This window comes from Paramisgurnus dabryanus, chromosome 14, assembly GCF_030506205.2.
Source record: "Paramisgurnus dabryanus chromosome 14, PD_genome_1.1, whole genome shotgun sequence".
NCBI classification, from domain to species: domain Eukaryota; kingdom Metazoa; phylum Chordata; class Actinopteri; order Cypriniformes; family Cobitidae; genus Paramisgurnus; species Paramisgurnus dabryanus.
This window is the reverse complement of record NC_133350.1, coordinates 37,248,869-37,266,164: the sequence shown is the minus strand read 5'-3', so window position 1 is coordinate 37,266,164 and position 17,296 is coordinate 37,248,869. Positions and strand designations below refer to the sequence as shown.

At 38.0% G+C, this 17,296-nt stretch overlaps 2 protein-coding genes across 2 annotated transcripts in view; one reads left to right on the top strand and one right to left on the bottom strand.

Moving 5' to 3' along the window:
• Nucleotides 1-678: 678 nt before the first annotated feature.
• LOC135758195 (uncharacterized) lies at nucleotides 679-1,749 on the bottom strand. The gene is made up of 3 exons (XM_065273054.2): nucleotides 1,583-1,749; nucleotides 883-1,510; nucleotides 679-810 (listed from the first exon to the last, which is right to left on the bottom strand). Exons 1-2 carry the CDS (start codon nucleotides 1,605-1,607, stop codon nucleotides 891-893), a joined length of 645 nt encoding a protein of 214 aa, XP_065129126.1. The 5' UTR covers nucleotides 1,608-1,749; the 3' UTR covers nucleotides 679-810; nucleotides 883-890.
• Nucleotides 1,750-2,232: 483 nt separating this feature from the next.
• mybl2b (v-myb avian myeloblastosis viral oncogene homolog-like 2b) overlaps nucleotides 2,233-17,296 on the top strand; it is a 46,871-nt gene continuing 31,807 nt past the window's right edge. Inside the window, exons 1-6 of the mRNA XM_065273050.2 lie at nucleotides 2,233-2,507; nucleotides 3,063-3,159; nucleotides 3,885-3,956; nucleotides 4,104-4,196; nucleotides 4,323-4,543; nucleotides 8,679-8,817. Coding sequence (XP_065129122.1) covers nucleotides 2,422-2,507; nucleotides 3,063-3,159; nucleotides 3,885-3,956; nucleotides 4,104-4,196; nucleotides 4,323-4,543; nucleotides 8,679-8,817 — 708 coding nt within the window. The 5' untranslated portion in view covers nucleotides 2,233-2,421. The remainder of the gene's footprint in view (nucleotides 2,508-3,062; nucleotides 3,160-3,884; nucleotides 3,957-4,103; nucleotides 4,197-4,322; nucleotides 4,544-8,678; nucleotides 8,818-17,296) is intronic.

Genomic DNA, 17,296 nt, shown 5'->3' with positions numbered 1-17,296 from the left:
GTTTTAACAGGAGGATTGAGTGTCAGAAACTGTTTGTACCATGCAGATCTCTTTACTCAGGGTTTAAAGGGGCCATGGCATGAAAATCTGACTTTCTCCATGTTTAAGTGCTATGATTGGGTCCCTAGTGATGCGATCAACCTAGAAAATTTGAAAAAGATCAACCCAGTAACTTAGTTTTGGTAAACCATTCTCTACAAGCACATGAAAAAATAGGTCGTTGAAATTTGGCTCTCCTTATGATGTCATAAGGAGCTCTTATTATAATAATCCAACCACAGCACTGCCATTTAGTGCAGAGAGAAAATAATTCCCAGAACAATCGAGTTTCAATTTCAACAAACCACCATCATTGTGATCAGCGTTTGCACTTGATCTGCACATGTGCATTTTAGAGGACACACCCAAAACGGCACATTTTTGCACACACCTACAAAGTGGCAATTTTAACATGCTATAATAAATTATTTATATGGTATTTTGAGCTAAAACTTCACACATGTGCTCTGGGGACACCAAAGATGTATTTGACATCTTAAAAAAGTCCTGTGACATGGGCCCTTTAATATCACCTGTGCCATGTGGGCAGTTTGCAAAATCCATCAGTTCTATCACATAATTTGACTGTTCAAAGTTGCCACATGTTTATAAATTGAACTTCACATTTCTACATTTGAATTGCATTTTAAAAGATTTTATTTATGAAAACAATTTCAATCATTTGAATAATTTTCCAACATTTCAACATAAATACATTTATTGTATGCATCTACGCAGTTGCGAATACCATTCTAGAAAGCATCATGTTTCCTGTCAAAAAGAGATAAAAATTTAAATGATGAAACATTTCATCACTAATGAAAACATAAATAATATACATACCCCAAATATCAAATCGCCAAGTCCAAAAAACTCTGCTGTTCATCCCTAAACTCGGAGTTTCCAGGAACTCGACCAGATCTCAGCAAGACCATTTCTTTCCAGGAGTGCTGGAGGTCTTCTGAAACATTTGGACAAGGTGATGTTCCTGACCATATCAGTGGGATCTCAGGAGGTGCTGATGGGTCAATGGGACTCCACGTAGACTCCAAGCATGACTTTGGGCTCTCCACCATGGGGTTTACGAGGGACACTTCCCATGAAGGATGGGTGGTGGTCAGGTCAACACACGACAGGTCAAGCGAGTCTACCACAATGGACTTTTGAAATTTCACCCTCTCATAGGGTGTGGAGGACTTGTCTTCCACTGGACTGTTCGGCCTAGTATTTAAGGTGTTGCCTGGGGAGAGAAGGTTTTTGCTGACCCCAAACAGAGGTGACAAAATACTCATTGCGTAGTTCAGACGTGGTAAAACTGTAGGGTTAGGCTCTGAATACTCCACCACAATGCTTTTACTTGGTTTCAGGGAAGCATCGGTTGAAGTCACAGATAGTGATGATATACTTTGATCTGTACAAAAGCCTTTGTCCATGTCAGAAAGTGATGTGCCCTCATAGCTCCTGGTCAATTCTAGAAATACAAGATTTCCTTGAGTGTGTTTAGACTTAAACTTATAAAGTGTTTTATATATTGAGAATTTACCGGGTCTTTCTGGTCCTGTATCCATGGGGAATATTTGGTGCTAATTGGATTCAGCTGATATTTATAGCTGTGTCTAATTAGGACCTAATCCATGACACTTGTAACATAATAACACAAATCTAAATGTTGTTTTGCTTTATCAGCAACAATCTCTAACTATAACTGCACTGAAACCATTAAAGTTATAAGAATGCAATTCCTGCAGCACTGACTAGAATTTTTTTACGTCTGCAGACGTTCAACGTTATGAAGCGTCGTGCAGACCGACCGGATTATGACCTAAAAAAACCGCGAGAGTGAAAGGGTTTTAACGATATTAAGATTGTTTTCCATTGTGTTTCAAAACTTATAAACTTAGTAGTATTGCCTATAAAAGTATAAATCTTTATATGCATGTTAAATAGACTATACATTGATTTCATTTGCAGTTCAAATATGGAGGAGTATAATATTTCTTATAATAGATTTGTAAAGAATCCCATATTCTGACATTTTCCGGTTAATCCAAAGCTGCGTCCGAAACGAAACCGCCTACTTTCATACTATAATGTATGCAAAAAGCACTAATACTATGGAAGTAGGCGGTTTCGGACGCAGAGCATAGCTCTGTTTATATCCGGTAGGAGAGCGCACAATCCTGCCACTCGTGAACGTGCGCGCGCAGCTTCTGTCTGCTGACGTCACTCGCGGGAACGGCTGTGAAAAAGAAGCGCGAGATAGAAACTTGAGCGCGGGGTAACAGATGTGATACCGCTGAGTTCCGATGCTGGTTTTATTTAATAGTGCGTCGTATGTTTGATCGACCCTCTTATTGACCTCACAGATGTTTTTGTCTTTGTATGTTGCGTGCACGGCATCATCTTAAAGGTCTGTTATTAGCGCAATTTGATAAACCGATTGGGGAAATGTCGCGGTGGGCGCGCTGGTGAGTACGCAAAGTTATTTTTATTTGCACAGGTCTAATGTTATAGAGTTAAACGTACTTTATAATAAGAAAATGTTCACAATATATGATTTTAACGTAATGCTTGAAAGTTGTAGAGATCCTTGACAGTGCGTTTATAAATGTCGCATTGAACCCCGCCTAATGAAAGAACAAAAAGAGTTTGCAATCGACAATCAATATATTAACACTTTAACTTGAAATCTTTTGCACTGTAAAGGAAGCCAGTAAAAATGATTACTCTATTGCATTGTGTATTTTTAAGTGGTAAAATATGCATCGCATTTTGATGACATGCTTTGAAAGTATTAGCCAGCTCTGCTAACAGTTGTGTACGTTAGTGTGTTACCTAATTGTTTATTCCGAACTATCTCAGATCTACTTGTGCTGTGTTTAAACTACTGTTTAATCGATGCTCCCTAAGGTTTTAACGAGAGATCCATTCTGTCTAATGGACATTGGTTTGCAAACACACATAGTGTCTGAGTAGTCTCAACACATTGTTGCCAGTATTTGATAGACTGTTTGTGTTAACAGTGAAGATGAAGAGGAGGCTATGTGTCAAGACACAGATTCAGATGTGGCAGACCAAAAGGATTGTGGGAAAGTGAAAGTGAAGTGGACTCAAGATGAAGTATGCTACTTTTATATACATTATAAAGCCATTATCCGTGAATAAGGAATGATTGGTTTTATCAAAATCTCTCTTATTTTTTTTTTTTTTTGATTGACAGTTTGTGGAAAAAGCTTTTTTTAAACAACCCAGTGAATTCAGTATTTTACTCATTTCATTTTGTTTGACAAGTTGTAGCAACATCTCAAATGGTTGATGTGTCTCATTTTTATAAATGTAACTTGTATAGATGGTTTATGTTGTTACTGTTGTAACAAACGGCTTTCGTGGAACAAACATAACTTCCTGTAAACTCCACCAAGAATCAATAACAACAAAGTCCTTTTAGAGTAGTTAATTTCTGATAACAAGCAAAATAAACAACACATAGATTACCTTAGTTCAAATAATAGCTAATGCGTATCAAAAACTACACTTGCGCTGCTAATGTTACTGTGTAAATTGTTAACTTTATAATTTATGCAATCTGAACTACAGATTTGCTGCCAAACCTGCCATCAAATAGCGGTAACCCATGATCGTTGTCTTCCCTTGTCTTTAGGAAACCAAACAATTTGTTATATTCGACGAGATATTTGTTCAAGAGTTCAGTTTAGCAACTAGTCACACCATTAAACAAACAGAGTCCGGAAGTAAAATTCTGCTCAGACGCGTAATCATGTCACCGCAAATGCGTCTAATGAAGCCATCTATACAACTATGCTTACTGGTTTCTTGTTTTTCAGGACGATAAGCTGCGGAAATTGGTGCTAAACGTTGGACCAAATGATTGGAAATACATTGCCAGTCTTTTACCTGTAAATATTACTTTGATAAAAATCAACTTTAAATTACTAGAATTTCTTAATTATATTTATAAAACATTTATGTTTTTACAAAGTCCATGTTATTTTAAGCTTTTTTACTATTGTTAAATCTGGCACTTGTTGTTTTTTTTTTTTTAGAATCGTTCAGAGCATCAATGTCAGCATCGCTGGTTCAAAGTATTGGATCCAGATCTTGTCAAAGGACCTTGGACCAGAGAAGAAGATGAAAAGGTACAGTAAATAGGCAAAAGAAGCATTATCTATCTTTAGCAATAACAGGGTTCCCAATGTGGTACTTTACATCAGTTCAAGTTTAAGTTGAAGTGTTGCCACAGCAAATGCCTATGTTGTGTCCAGGTCATTGAACTGGTCAAACGGTATGGCAACAAGCAGTGGGCAATGGTAGCCAAACATCTGAAGGGTCGCCTTGGAAAGCAATGTAGGGAACGCTGGCACAACCACCTCAATCCAGACGTGAAGAAGTCCTCCTGGACTCCAGAGGAAGACCTCATTATCTTCAAGGCCCACTGTGTGCTGGGAAACCGCTGGGCAGAAATTGCCAAACTGCTTCCTGGAAGGTATCAGAGTTAAGAGATGCAAAACTACACAGATTAGTCACAAGCTTGTCTGAATAACTAGACAACGCCTTGGTTTTAACAAAGATATTTCATCTAAGATATGTCACTGCTATTGCTTTGAATAGGTGAGATTGCAATGTTCAATATTGCAGCAGGGTCCGGCTTTCGCAAAATTGCTAGCCCGACGTCCCAGGGCTATTTGCATTCTAGTCGAGCTACCAGAATGCACCTCTGCCCTGCCCGTCGTGCTATCTAAGGGAGAAAATATTTTTTTTTTGCATTCTCTCACAGATTTGGTTGGGTAATTCATGCATCTGGTATTAAAATTGCGTTTAAATGCGCGCTCACTTTTTAGTTTCACTTTCCATGTGCGATCGCTCAAACAGTACAGTAAGCATGCCTTACTGTTTTTTTTCATGGTTGCTCTGGATCTGTTGTGCACAAGTTCCTCCATCCAACATGGTCTTGTCAGTAATTACTATCCTCACAAAGGAAGTGAAATCTCCCACAGCAAGCTTAAATGTGATATAGATTACGGAGGGGCATGAATAATAAATAGCTCGAGTACTCGAACATGACATTGACGATTGATCACGAAAATGATGACCGTGTGGGTTTATTTATTTATTTATTTTTTGTGGTTATGGTGGCATTTGGATATCTGGTTAGTGTAACAAGCGCCTGTGGTTAGTAAACACTGGATGCGTGTGATGCGCCCCCCGAGCGGAATTTTCAGAAAGTTGCTTTGATGGTAATATTATTGCCCTGCTCAACGCTATACGCACCGCTCACATAGTCTGCCCTAAAACGTAAAACGCACAGGCTCGCAACTGAAGGAATATATGCCTACGAATCAAATGCTTTGGTAAAGTCACACAAATTAAACATTGAAGTCCATGTTGCACAAAAATAAACACTGAAGTTTATAATCTCTATGTTGTTGTTGTTTTTTACAGTGGGTCATAATATATCATATCTTAGTTTGTCAGTGCGTTTTGTGGAGTCAGGAATTGTTTTTCTGCGCATTTCCGCACTAACTCAAAACGTGCGTACATCACCTCCTGAGCTGGCGTAGGATATGAGCGTGCCGTACGCCAACGTCCATATTGATAAATCTCAAAGTCACCATGGTTTTGGGTGTATGCCAGGCAGAGCCGGCCTTAAGCATCTGGTGGCCCGTTTCAATAACTAATAGGGGGCCTTACCCACATAAAACATAAGCATAATAGAGCAAAAAAGCAAGGATTCCTGTTGGTTTGCATCAATGGTGTATTATTTTATTACGTGCACTTGACTTTCAGCTTCACGAACAGGCAGCTCAACAGAAATGATCCAACCTTATTTAATTAAAACTATACAATTATAGTTGAAATAAGCCTCGCCCTTTCATGGACGCTAACTTTTCTGCTTAATTGATTTGCGCAATACATTTTCAGCTGTCTGGGCTGACTTAAGAAAAAAAAAACAGCTCAAACATTCTTTTAAATGTAATTAATTAAAAAAGCAAAAAAGAAAAAGTGTCTGACTGACACTGAACCGAACGTATAAATAACGATGGGCGTTATTTATAAGTACCGTAGACAGCTCACCTGGCGGCGGGCGTAGATTTCACCTGAGCCCTTTTAGAAATCCACCCTTCTGTGTTTGAGTGCTGAGAATGCCCTGATAAGTTCATCTTTGTCCAGCAAATTTTGTCGCCTCGTGCTCAATTAAAATCTGAACGAGATGGTGTTTATAAAAACAGTTTACATACTGTGATGCGGGAGCAAAACAAAAAAAGAAGATTTCCAAGCCACAGTAAAAAAAATCACCCCTCGTTTATCTAAAGTTCTTGGTCATTATGTTCATTTAATGGAACATTGTGTGGATGTTGCGTTAGAGGAAAATGCAGTCATGCACAAAAAATATTAAAGGCAGTCAGTAAATGCACACAGAAGTTAAACATATATTTTTTTTAATACAATGAAATACTGCATTAAGGTTAGTATAAAATCCAATCATAATATAAAAAAAACCCATTGAAATCAGCCCCTAAAAAGTTTATTATTAAAAACCTGTAATAGCACTTGCACAGCCAAGCCTGATGAGAGAGAGCATGGTTGAATTCAAATTCCCTTCGGGAAGGGAACGCCGCTTAAACTCACTCCAAATAAAATGAAAATGATGTTGTTTTCATTGCTCTATTCTCCAAAGGCTATTTTAGCTGTCACAGTCACGCAATGAGAGACACATATGCATCTGTCTGCACAGCTCTGATCTTCGAAGGAAATAAGGCATAGGGATGAGTACCTCCAATTGGTATTCTCTCCATTTGTGACGGTACATTTGTCGGAATGAATGCGCACGGGCTAACTACGACAGGTAACACAATTAAGAAATGTCATTTTTCACAAAAATAAGGCTATTAAGCTCTCGTCTATATACCCCTTCAAGGTTTGTAAACATTGAATGACTATCGGGTGCGCGCGCAGCATGGGGTCAAACTGTTCATACAATCAAGGCTTTAAAATTTTATCTAACAGGGCTGAAAAATGATGACTTACCTCAAATGAAGTGAGCACTACAATCACAAGCCTCTTTGATATTTGTATTGTTCCAGTCTGCACGTTAATAGCTTGCAGCCGCAGATGTTGTATTTTTTTGTTTTTGAGATTCTGCATGAATCGCGAAAATTTAACGGAAGACCTGGCGCGATTTTCAGAGCCCACGACGTAAGTAGGCATTTTTACGATACCGAATAACACGCAACTCAATCTGCTGTAATTACTTTTCTGACCCCGACATGCGCAGTGGGAACCGCCTGTGACGTGAACCGTGAAGGGGTCTATTGATATCTATCGTAGGCTAAAGCGCGTATGAACGTCCGAGAGAAAATGAAGAGCAGAAATGAATTGATTTAAAATGAAAGATATGTGATTGCTTAACATCCACTGGCACTGACACTGTGAGCTCCCCCGTGCAGGAATCATAGCCCCCCGTTCAAACGTTCTTGCGCCGGGCTGGGGCCCTCCTTGGAGGGCGGGGCCCGTTTCAATTGAAACAGTTCAAACATAGCTAAAGCCGCCTCTGATGCCAGGTGTACGCTGGAAATTTGGTGTACGCACTTTTTTTTGTATAAATGATTCATGTCTTTACCGGACAGATACACCTAAAACAATTTTGGCATGTATTCTAATAAAAAACAATTATTTAAGTGAACATAATACGCTAAAAAATCAGATTTGTGAAATTAGGCCAAGTGGCTCAGTGCAGAACTTTCTCTTAAAGCGGCAGCAGCCCCTATTTTTCTGAAATTGTACAGTCTGTGACTAGAACAAAGCTACAATGGTAAGAAAATTGGGAAAACAATTGAGTAACCAATACGTGAAACTGGCACTAAAAAGAAAGTCGTGCCACGAAAACGTGGAAACACGTCTCTTAAACATTCGAGCTGAATATTAATACAGTCACATTCCTATCTTAACATATCTGCGCTACTCACTGGACCAATGGTGAGCTCAAACTGCCAGAAGCTGGCGGAAGGCTCGATATCTAGCACCAGTGCTATGATTGGCTGAAACGCTCAGGGCATGGGGATTGCCTTCCAGGCAGTGCTGCCTTGAAGGCTTCGTTGAGCGCTTAAAACACCAGCGAGCCAGGAGGTCACTTTTACTCATGGCACATGGATTACCCACCTCTGCCGTTAAAGAATATGAGTTTGTGCTGTGTGTAAATATTATGTGTAGTTAAACACCAACACCCATATACATTTAAGAAATGTTTTATTTATATATAGTTTTTTATTTATGTATAATATAGAATATAAATACACATGTAAATGTTTCTTAAATGCATACATGAATGTGTGTGTATTTATAATTACACACAGCACAAACTCATATGTTATGCAAAAATGTACTTTTATTTTGTATGAGATTCATCTATGCCCAGCACTACTATTAACATTTGAACCCATAACTGTATCAATTTGATATCCAAAGAACTTAATTTCCATGCGGACTGCTAGATTGTGTAAAGCAAGCCAATCGTTGTAGAATCTCTTCCAAAGCAATTTTTTGACTACCGGTATTTTATTCAGGTAGGCAGATGTTAGATGTTGTGAAGTTGAGGAAGTATACTTTTTTTTTTTTTTCAGAACAGACAACGCAGTCAAAAACCACTGGAACTCTACAATTAAACGTAAAGTTGAAACAGGCTATTATGCTGGGGTGGACACTACACTGCATGTAATCCAACAAACAGAGAATGAAGAGGTTCTACCTGAAGAGCAACAGGTATTTTCTCTAGCATACTTCAGTACAAATTAAAAACTGCAGGTGGGGTTTTTGCAATGTTTCGTCTAACATTTTTTCCAGCTGTGGCGGCAGGGGTGATTAAATGTACATAATGTTTTTATTTAGAATATAGGTTACAGTAAACTAACATGTGTTTTTTGTCATTTACTTTTCCTTATATGGAATATTGCTTTTCTAAGTTTGTATTAAAATGCATTTTCTTTAAAATACGTTTTACTACATATCTTCGTATGCATCTTTCATTGTAGTTTTAATGTTGTGTGCAAGTTCGTGCTCGTGTTTAGCGTTACAGTTCCCTGTTGCAAAGTCATGCACAGTCCTGTTTGATAATCCGCATCCGTAGTGATTGACAGAACACCTGACCAGTTATCCGACATCAGCAGCTATTTTACTCCACACCCGTCCGGTTTGACATAAAGACTGTGACCATGACGCGGTCACACCACAAATCGCGCAATTAAATAGAAACCTTTAACGGTCTTTAGACATATCTTAAACACAAAAAGCACAGGGCATTTTAAATGTGATTTTCGGAATGGACTCGAAATGATCTTGGATGTTAGACCCGTCCACTTGCCTATTGAGTCCTGACCTGCATCTACAACGCAAATGACATGTTAATATTATTATAACCGTAACATCAAATATTACGCAGTTCACCGGGGTACCCCGACCCTGCTGTTACGTCTGAAAACAGAACCCACAGAAATATTGCAAGTTTCCTTCCAAACAGATTAATGTAGGCTATTAACGTGTTGCAGTCCCGTGTAAGTAGAATTTAGTTTATAGCCAACCTTTTGTTTTTGGATAAATATCCTATCATTTAAAGTGAAACTTTTTGAGCGTCGAAAAATGATGAAATTATCTTCACACGTGCTTAATTCATAATGAGAACGTATTAACACAAGCTTTTTTATTCTGCTATAATATATAACACCATAAACAATAATATATGTCATTTTATATACAAACTATAATTCTATTGACATGCACATTGTCTGGTTCATGTTGGTCCAGTTTAATTCAGAGGACTCATTGGTTTGGTGTGTTCATTTTCATTGTAAGCCTTAAAAAAAATCATTATTTTAGATGCAATTTTGTTTAGTAGAGGGAGACCAGAAAGCGAAAACGGGAGAGTGACAGAATAAAAAGAAGGACGAGGATCAATATTGGGCCAGCGTTCGCTTGCTGGCGTGAACTAAAGAAGGAGGATGCTTAACGATTAATCACGATTAATCGTTAGCAGAATAAAAGTTTTTGTTTTGTTTCACCAAAGTTTAATGCCTCCCAGAAAATGTTCTTCTTCAAATATATAAACATACAATATACCAAATAAAAGAACAGACCCTCTGCTTTCCAATAAAAAAATCTGTTTCATTCTACCTTTAGTGGTTCTTTTGTAATCCGCTTTTGAATATGGGTAGGTTTCTGCAAAAACACCACATTTTGAGCAAAAAGCAGAGATAATTCCATTTTTGTGACAGACTTTTCATAGAGATCCCATTCAGAGCGATCTTTAAAACAGACACGGACTTGCAGCCGCTTGCCAAAGGGCAATACTTCTGGTTTAAAAAGTTGCGGAATTAGCGGTATTGCGGAAAGACGGAAAATCTCGTCATTGGCAGGGAAGGGTTTTCTCTTGATTGACGAGATATCTCGTCAATGGCGGCGAAAGAGTTAATTTGGCAATATAACTAGTTTTAACAAACATGCCTTACTAAAAACATCAAAACAAAGGGCACTGGTGTATTTTAAGATATGTCAGTGCAAGTTGTTTTCAGTTTGGACAGCGCTTAAATTTTTAACTCTAGATCTAGTCTAATCCCTGTCTGGGAAACCGCCCCTATAAGCTTATAATACTACACAGTGTGGTGCATTTTAAAGCTTTAAAGTTGTATGAGGCACAGTAAAACATGTTAACAAGGCACAAACCAGCAGTTGACCATACTAATCTTGTCATATTAGTGGTTTTTATTTTACAAAAAACATTGTTGATAGAATTTTATAAAATACTATTTCATTTTCCTCTCTCTCTGTCTCTCTCTGTCTCTCTCTGTCTCTCTCTGTCTCTCTCTGTCTCTCTCTGTCTCTCTCTCTGTCTCTCTCTCTGTCTCTCTCTCTCTCTCTCTCTCTCTCTCTCTCTCTCGTGTGCGCGTGCGTTTGTTGGGTGAGTGCAAGGAGCGTGTGGGTGAGAGTTTCTTCGGTGAGAGTGAGTTTCTTTTCCTTTTTTCCAAGCTACTTTTGCGTTTTGTTTGTCAAAGCTTAGTGTTGGTTTTGCGTGGGGTGTTCAGGAAACGCAGTCTTCCAGCGAGTGCTGGTAGACGATGGCGTCTTCAGAGCGCGTGAGCTATGAGCGGCTTTCTCGCCGGCATGGCATTAAAATCGCGCCGGTAATGAATTGTTCAGTTGAAGACTGTAGTTTAGCGGTTGGAGAAATTGTTGGACACGACAGTATAATGTCAGCCTCCCGAATGAATAGTGCTGTGGTGATCTTTTTAGATAACATTGAGAAAGTAAACAGGGTGGTGGAAAATGGAGTTATTATTCAGGAGACGTTTACTCCAGTAATTCCCTTAGTCCAACCAGCAAAAAAGATCATTTTGTCCAATGTTCCCCCATTTATAAGAGATGAATTGTTGATAACGGAATTGTCCAGACATGGAAAAATTTTTCACAAATGAGGAAAGTTCCGCTAGGCTGTAAATCGCCATTACTTAAACACGTAGTCTCTTTTAGACGACAAGTCTTTATGGTCCTTAAAAGTGAAGTGGAGGATCTAAGTGTGGCATTTAAATTTAAAATTGATGGTTTTGACTATGTTGTGTATGCAAGTTCTGAGACTATGAAATGTTTTAAGTGTGGAGAAGAGGGCCACATTAGAAGTTCGTGTCGTATACAGACCGCGGATAACAGCGCTAATGTAGCAGTTGATGAAGAGGTTGTAAATAATGTTGTCCCTGTGTCGGCTGAATCTGATCAGGCTGAAGGTGCGTCTATTGCGCCAGAGGCAGGAACGAGTTATGCCGGGGTGGGAGTACCTGAGGTGACAAAAGGGGAAACTGTAAAGGATACTGTCAAAGCAGCTAAACGGGTGACTGAAGAAGAAAAGAATACAGATTATGTGAGTGATGATGCATTGTTTAAGACACCTCCTGTTAAGAGAAAAAGGAATAAAGTAAGGATGAGGAATGAAAAGTCCAAACAATGGTCTGAAACACAAGCTGATGAATGTGATAATGTTGAAAGTAGTCCTGTTGAAGATTCTGATAGCGAAACTCTGGACAATAAGAGTAGAGGAGACACATGTAGTAACTACTCTTTTGATAAAGTCAAATCTTTTTTACAAAGATCAAAAAATGTGAAAAATGTGCAGGTTACAGATACTTTTCCTGATCGTAAAATGTTTATTGATTCTGTTGGGATGTTAATGAGGAGTGAGGGTGAAGAAAAATTCACCGTTCAAGAAATATATAGATTAAGGAAAATTATTGCTAAATTAAGATCAGAACTTCAGGCAGAAGATGGGTTTGAAACAATGTAGTTTTCTCTGCCTTCACATGCTGAAATTTGCCTTGTGTGTAACCTTTCTCTCATTCTTTTTTATGAGTGTGGTGAGAATAGGCTCTCTTAATATGAATGGTGCACGAGATGCTTATAAAAGGGCATTGTTATTTGAATTAATACAGCAAAAGAAAATTGATGTGATGTTTATTCAGGAGACGCACAGCGATGTTTTAAATGAAATTAATTGGAAAAGAGAATGGGAAGGGGTGATGGTGTGCTCTCACATGAGCTCTTCTAGAGGAGGGGTAGCTGTGCTTTTTGCTAAACATTTCACTCCTGTCTCTTTTGAGGTAAAGAATGAAATTGCTGGTAGACTAATTTTTGTACGTGCACAGTTTGAAAAATTTAATGTGGTATTTATTAATGTTTATGCTCCTAATAATGGTAATGAGAGAGTTTGTTTTCTTAATGATCTTAATGGAATTTTGCAGAATTGTAATTCAGATGATTATGTGTTTTTAGGTGGTGATTTTAATTGTACTGAGAATTGTGTATTAGATAGGAATCATGCTGAGCCCCATGTAGCTTCTAGCCGTGCCATACGTACTTTGATTGAAACTCATAAACTATGTGATATATGGAGACGTTTAAACAAAAATGATAAACAATATACATGGTTGCATACCCGGAGAATTTTATTTCTTTGGCCAGATTGGATAGACTCTACTGTTTTTAACATCATTTTAATATTGTGAAAAGTTGTGTGATTAGTCCATCTGGTTTTTCTGATCATGCTGTTGTTATTTGTAAAGTGTTTATATCCAATATAAGGTCTAAGAGTGCCTATTGGCATTTTAATGTTTCTTTGTTGAGTGATGTAAAGTTTAAAGAGTTTTTTCGTTTTTTTTTTTGGAGAGAGTTTAAATTAAAGAAAAAATGTTTTATAAATTTAAAACAATGGTGGGATGTTGGAAAAGTTGAAATTAAGTTATTATGTCAACAGTATACTTTCAATGTCTCTAAAAACATTACACAAAAAATGAAGGAACTTGAAGAGGAAATTGTAGAGGTGCAAACAATATTGGAGTCTAATGGAGAACAAAATTGTGTTGAGGTTCTCAAGTCCAAAAAGATGTTTCTTGCAGATTTGCTAGGCGTGAAGGCGAAAGGTGCTTTGGTCTAGAGATCGACCGATATATCTGTTTTCCAATATTTTCCCCGATATTTGAGCATTTTCCGATGATCGGATATCGGTTTTGTAATATCGGATTGACCGATAAACGAGAGAATTGAGAATTGCGCGCTGAACGCATCTGAGGAGAGGAGCTCACAGCAGCAGCAACGTGCACCGCAAATATGAAGGCAACGCGACTTCATTAAAAGGTCTTTGAGTATACTTACTTTGCATATGAGGCATTTATAACACATCTCATCTGTGCATTAATGTATGTTATGTTAAATAAGTTGATATATTAAAAGCAATGTATGCAGCTTGTCCAAGAATAGAGACGAACTCACAGAGTCACGTTGATCCATAAAATCCGGTCCCAATAACGACGTAGCTTTGCATGAATAAAACAATCATGAATTAATGCTTTGTGGAATTAAAAATGCTAAATTAAATTCGTTTTTCTTTTATTTATGCTTATCATTAGCATCATAAAATCACGTTCATATTGCTGTTCACTTAAGTTACCGGGGTTGAAGGCTGAAGCACAGCCATCACATGTAGCTAACTTTTAACAAGATTTACCATATTAACATTTACCAGATAAACATTATTTTGCTAAAATATCTAAATAAATGTCTGTGGATATTAATTAATTATTTATTACCTCCGCAAGCGGTCACAGTTTGATTCAGTTAATGCGCGAGTAAATGCATAGATAAACAGCGCTGTCAACAGCCATTTCATAAGCTATAACAACAAAATATTCATTATTCTGACATCAAACGTTACCAGTTAAGAAATTAAATGACATATAAGCCGTTTTGATTGTTACTTTCCTGAATGTAGTATTGCAGTCAGTGATATTATTTGTAAAATCTCTTTGCTAACTACTTGTTGGACTGCTGAAGGCTACAGGTTGATGGTCAAAACAACGATATTATATCCCAAAAAAGAGACTTAATCCACCTGTTTTACTCTATAAACTATGTAGAATATGCAGCCAACTCTGCTATACTTTTCTCTCTCCCGCTCCGTTACCTGGCAACCGCAAGCGCGAACTTTGGATCAGTCAATTTCTGACGAAATGATAGGGGTGTTTGGAATGGTCCATGTATTGGGAATATAGTTTCTACATTATTCATTAAATTAATATTATTCTTCACTCTTTCAGACCCCTCTATTTATTACTTTGTATGCAAAGAGGGAGTGATTATGATGATTATTATTATTATAAGGGTTTGTTCAGTTCAGTCGTGTTGTAGTAATTATGTCAAAAACAGAAGTATAACAGTAAATAAAAATCGGATCAGCATATCGGTTATCGGGCACATAAGCATCCAAATATTTGTTATCGGTATCGGTTTAAAAAAATGAGTATCGGTCGATCTCTACTTTGGTCAGGTCACGCTACCAAAACCTAACACAAATGGATGCCCCATCCAAATTCTTTTTTAATTTGGAAAGAAAGAAAGGCCAGAGTAGATATATTCACTCATTGCGATCAGAGAACGGGCAAGAGCTCACAGAGCTGTCTCAAATAAGACAAAGGGCTGTAAGGTTTTATAATGATCTGTATAGGAGTGAATATAAAGATGATGAGGAAATGTCTGCTAGTTTTTATCAAGGTTTACCAAAGCTCTTAAAAAAAGTCAAGGGAGGCACTAGAGAAGCCTTTGTGTGCACAAGAGCTATGGAAAGCATTGCAGATTATGGAGAGTGGAAAAACTCCAGGAATTGATGGGCTCCCAATTGAGTTTTATAAAGCCTTTTGGGAGGTGTTGGGTGAGGATCTTTTGGATGTCCTCAACGAGAGTATAGCTGAAGGCTTTTTACCAGTGAGCTGTAGGAGAGCTGTGATTACTCTCCTACCTAAGAAAGGTGACCTTCAGGAAATCAAGAACTGGAGACCAGTGAGCCTGCTGTGCTCCGATCTGAAATTTTTTTCTAAAACTCTGGCAAATAGATTAAGAGAAGTGATGGGGGACCTTATACATCCTGACCAGACGTATTGTGTGCCTGGCAGGTCCATTTCTGATAATATTTTTCTTGTTCGAGATGTAATGGAGGTTGCTGGCCTTTTGGGCATTGATTTAGGGCTCATCTCCATTGATCAGGAAAAAGCTTTTGATAGGGTTGAGCACCAATATCTTTGGAACACCCTCGATGTTTTTGGTTTTGGCCCAGGTTTTATTGGAGCAATTAAAGTTTTATATAAAGACATTGAAAGTATGCTAAACATCAATGGTGGTTTGTCTGCCCCTTTTAGTGTTAACAGGGGTATTAGGCAAGGTTGTGCACTCTCTGGAATGCTTTACGCCATAGCAATTGAACCATTATTAAATAAATTACGGTCTAATATTGAAGGTTTACTGTTACCTCATGTTAATTTGCAACATCAGATATCAGCTTATGCTGATGATGTAATGATAATGGTTAATGGGCAGAATGATATAAATACCCTGGTAAAAATTATTCAAGGGTTTGGAAGTATTTCTGCTGCTAAAATAAATTGGAGTAAGAGTGATGCTTTAATTGTTGGAAAATGGGAAAAGGGGCCACCATTATTACCTGGTGGGTTAACTTGGGAAAAAAGGTGGTCTTAAATATCTAGGGGTGTTTATTGGAGATGCTGTCATACAAGGAAAAAACTGGTTTGGCGTGGTCGAAAAAATAGAGGGCAGGTTAAAAAAATGGAAGTGGATTCATCCACAACTGTCCTTTAGAGGACGTGTTTTAATAATTAACAATTTGGCTGCTTCATCATTGTGGCACAGATTGGTATGTGTAGACCCTCCTTCTGGTCTGCTTTCCAGATTACAAGCAATATTGGTAGACTTTTTTTGGGATCGGCTTCATTGGGTCCCTCAAGGCGTACTTTTTTTGCCTGTGGAAGAAGGAGGCCAAGGTCTTGTGCATCTGGTTAGTAGACTTGCAACTTTTCGTTTGCAGTTTATTCAGAGACTCTTAACTGGGCCTGAAGATCTAGTTTGGAGGAAAGTGGCTCAGAATATACTACAGAGGATTGATGGACTTGGACTTGACAGAACTCTGTTTTTTACGGATCATAAACAATTGAACTTTAAAGGACTTCCTTCTTTTTATCATGGACTATTTAAAATGTGGGGACTTTTTAATCTTACCAGGGTTTGTGAAACAGAATCACTGTATTGGTTGCTTGAGGAGCCTTTGGTTAAAGGGTCTCGTTTTGACTTATCAAATGAGTGTTTGCCAGGTCTTTCATTAAGACTTTGTGGCTCTGGTTTGGTAAAGTTAAGGAACTTGATTGATGTGGCTGGGCCTTATTTAAGCGATGCTTCTGCGCTGGCTGCTGTTTTGAGTCAAAGGTCCTCGCGCCAAACTGAATTTATTTTAAAACTCTGGAAAAAAAGACTAACAGAGGAAGAATTAACTATGTTACAGAGTTTTGCTGATGGAAGTTTGATACCAGATATGAAAGATCCTTTTCCTAAAATTTCAATTTCTCCTGATTTAAAAGGTATGTCTAGCATATTGCTGGATATAGAAGGTTTAAAAGATATGGATCTGGGTTTAGCTGAAGGGAAAGAGTTGTATAAGTGTTTTGTTAAAATGTTAAATAAAGGGACATTAAGCCAAAAGAAAGATACTGTTTGGCGAGAAAAATTTGGTTTACTAGAGGAAGATAAGCCAGTCTGGAGGGTGTTATACAAACCACCATTGAATAAACAGACTGGCGATTTGCAGTGGCGGATTTTACATGGGGCTATAGCGGTGAATGCCTTTGTCTCTGTTATTAATTCAGAT

Excerpts from the sequence above, each read along its gene's own strand:
- LOC135758195 (XM_065273054.2), bottom strand. The coding sequence starts at position 1,607 with ATGGATACAGGACCAGAAAGACCCG. Across the intron at positions 1,511-1,582 it reads TACAGGACCAGAAAGACCCG|AATTGACCAGGAGCTATGAG; the intron begins GTAAATTCTCAA and ends TTGTATTTCTAG.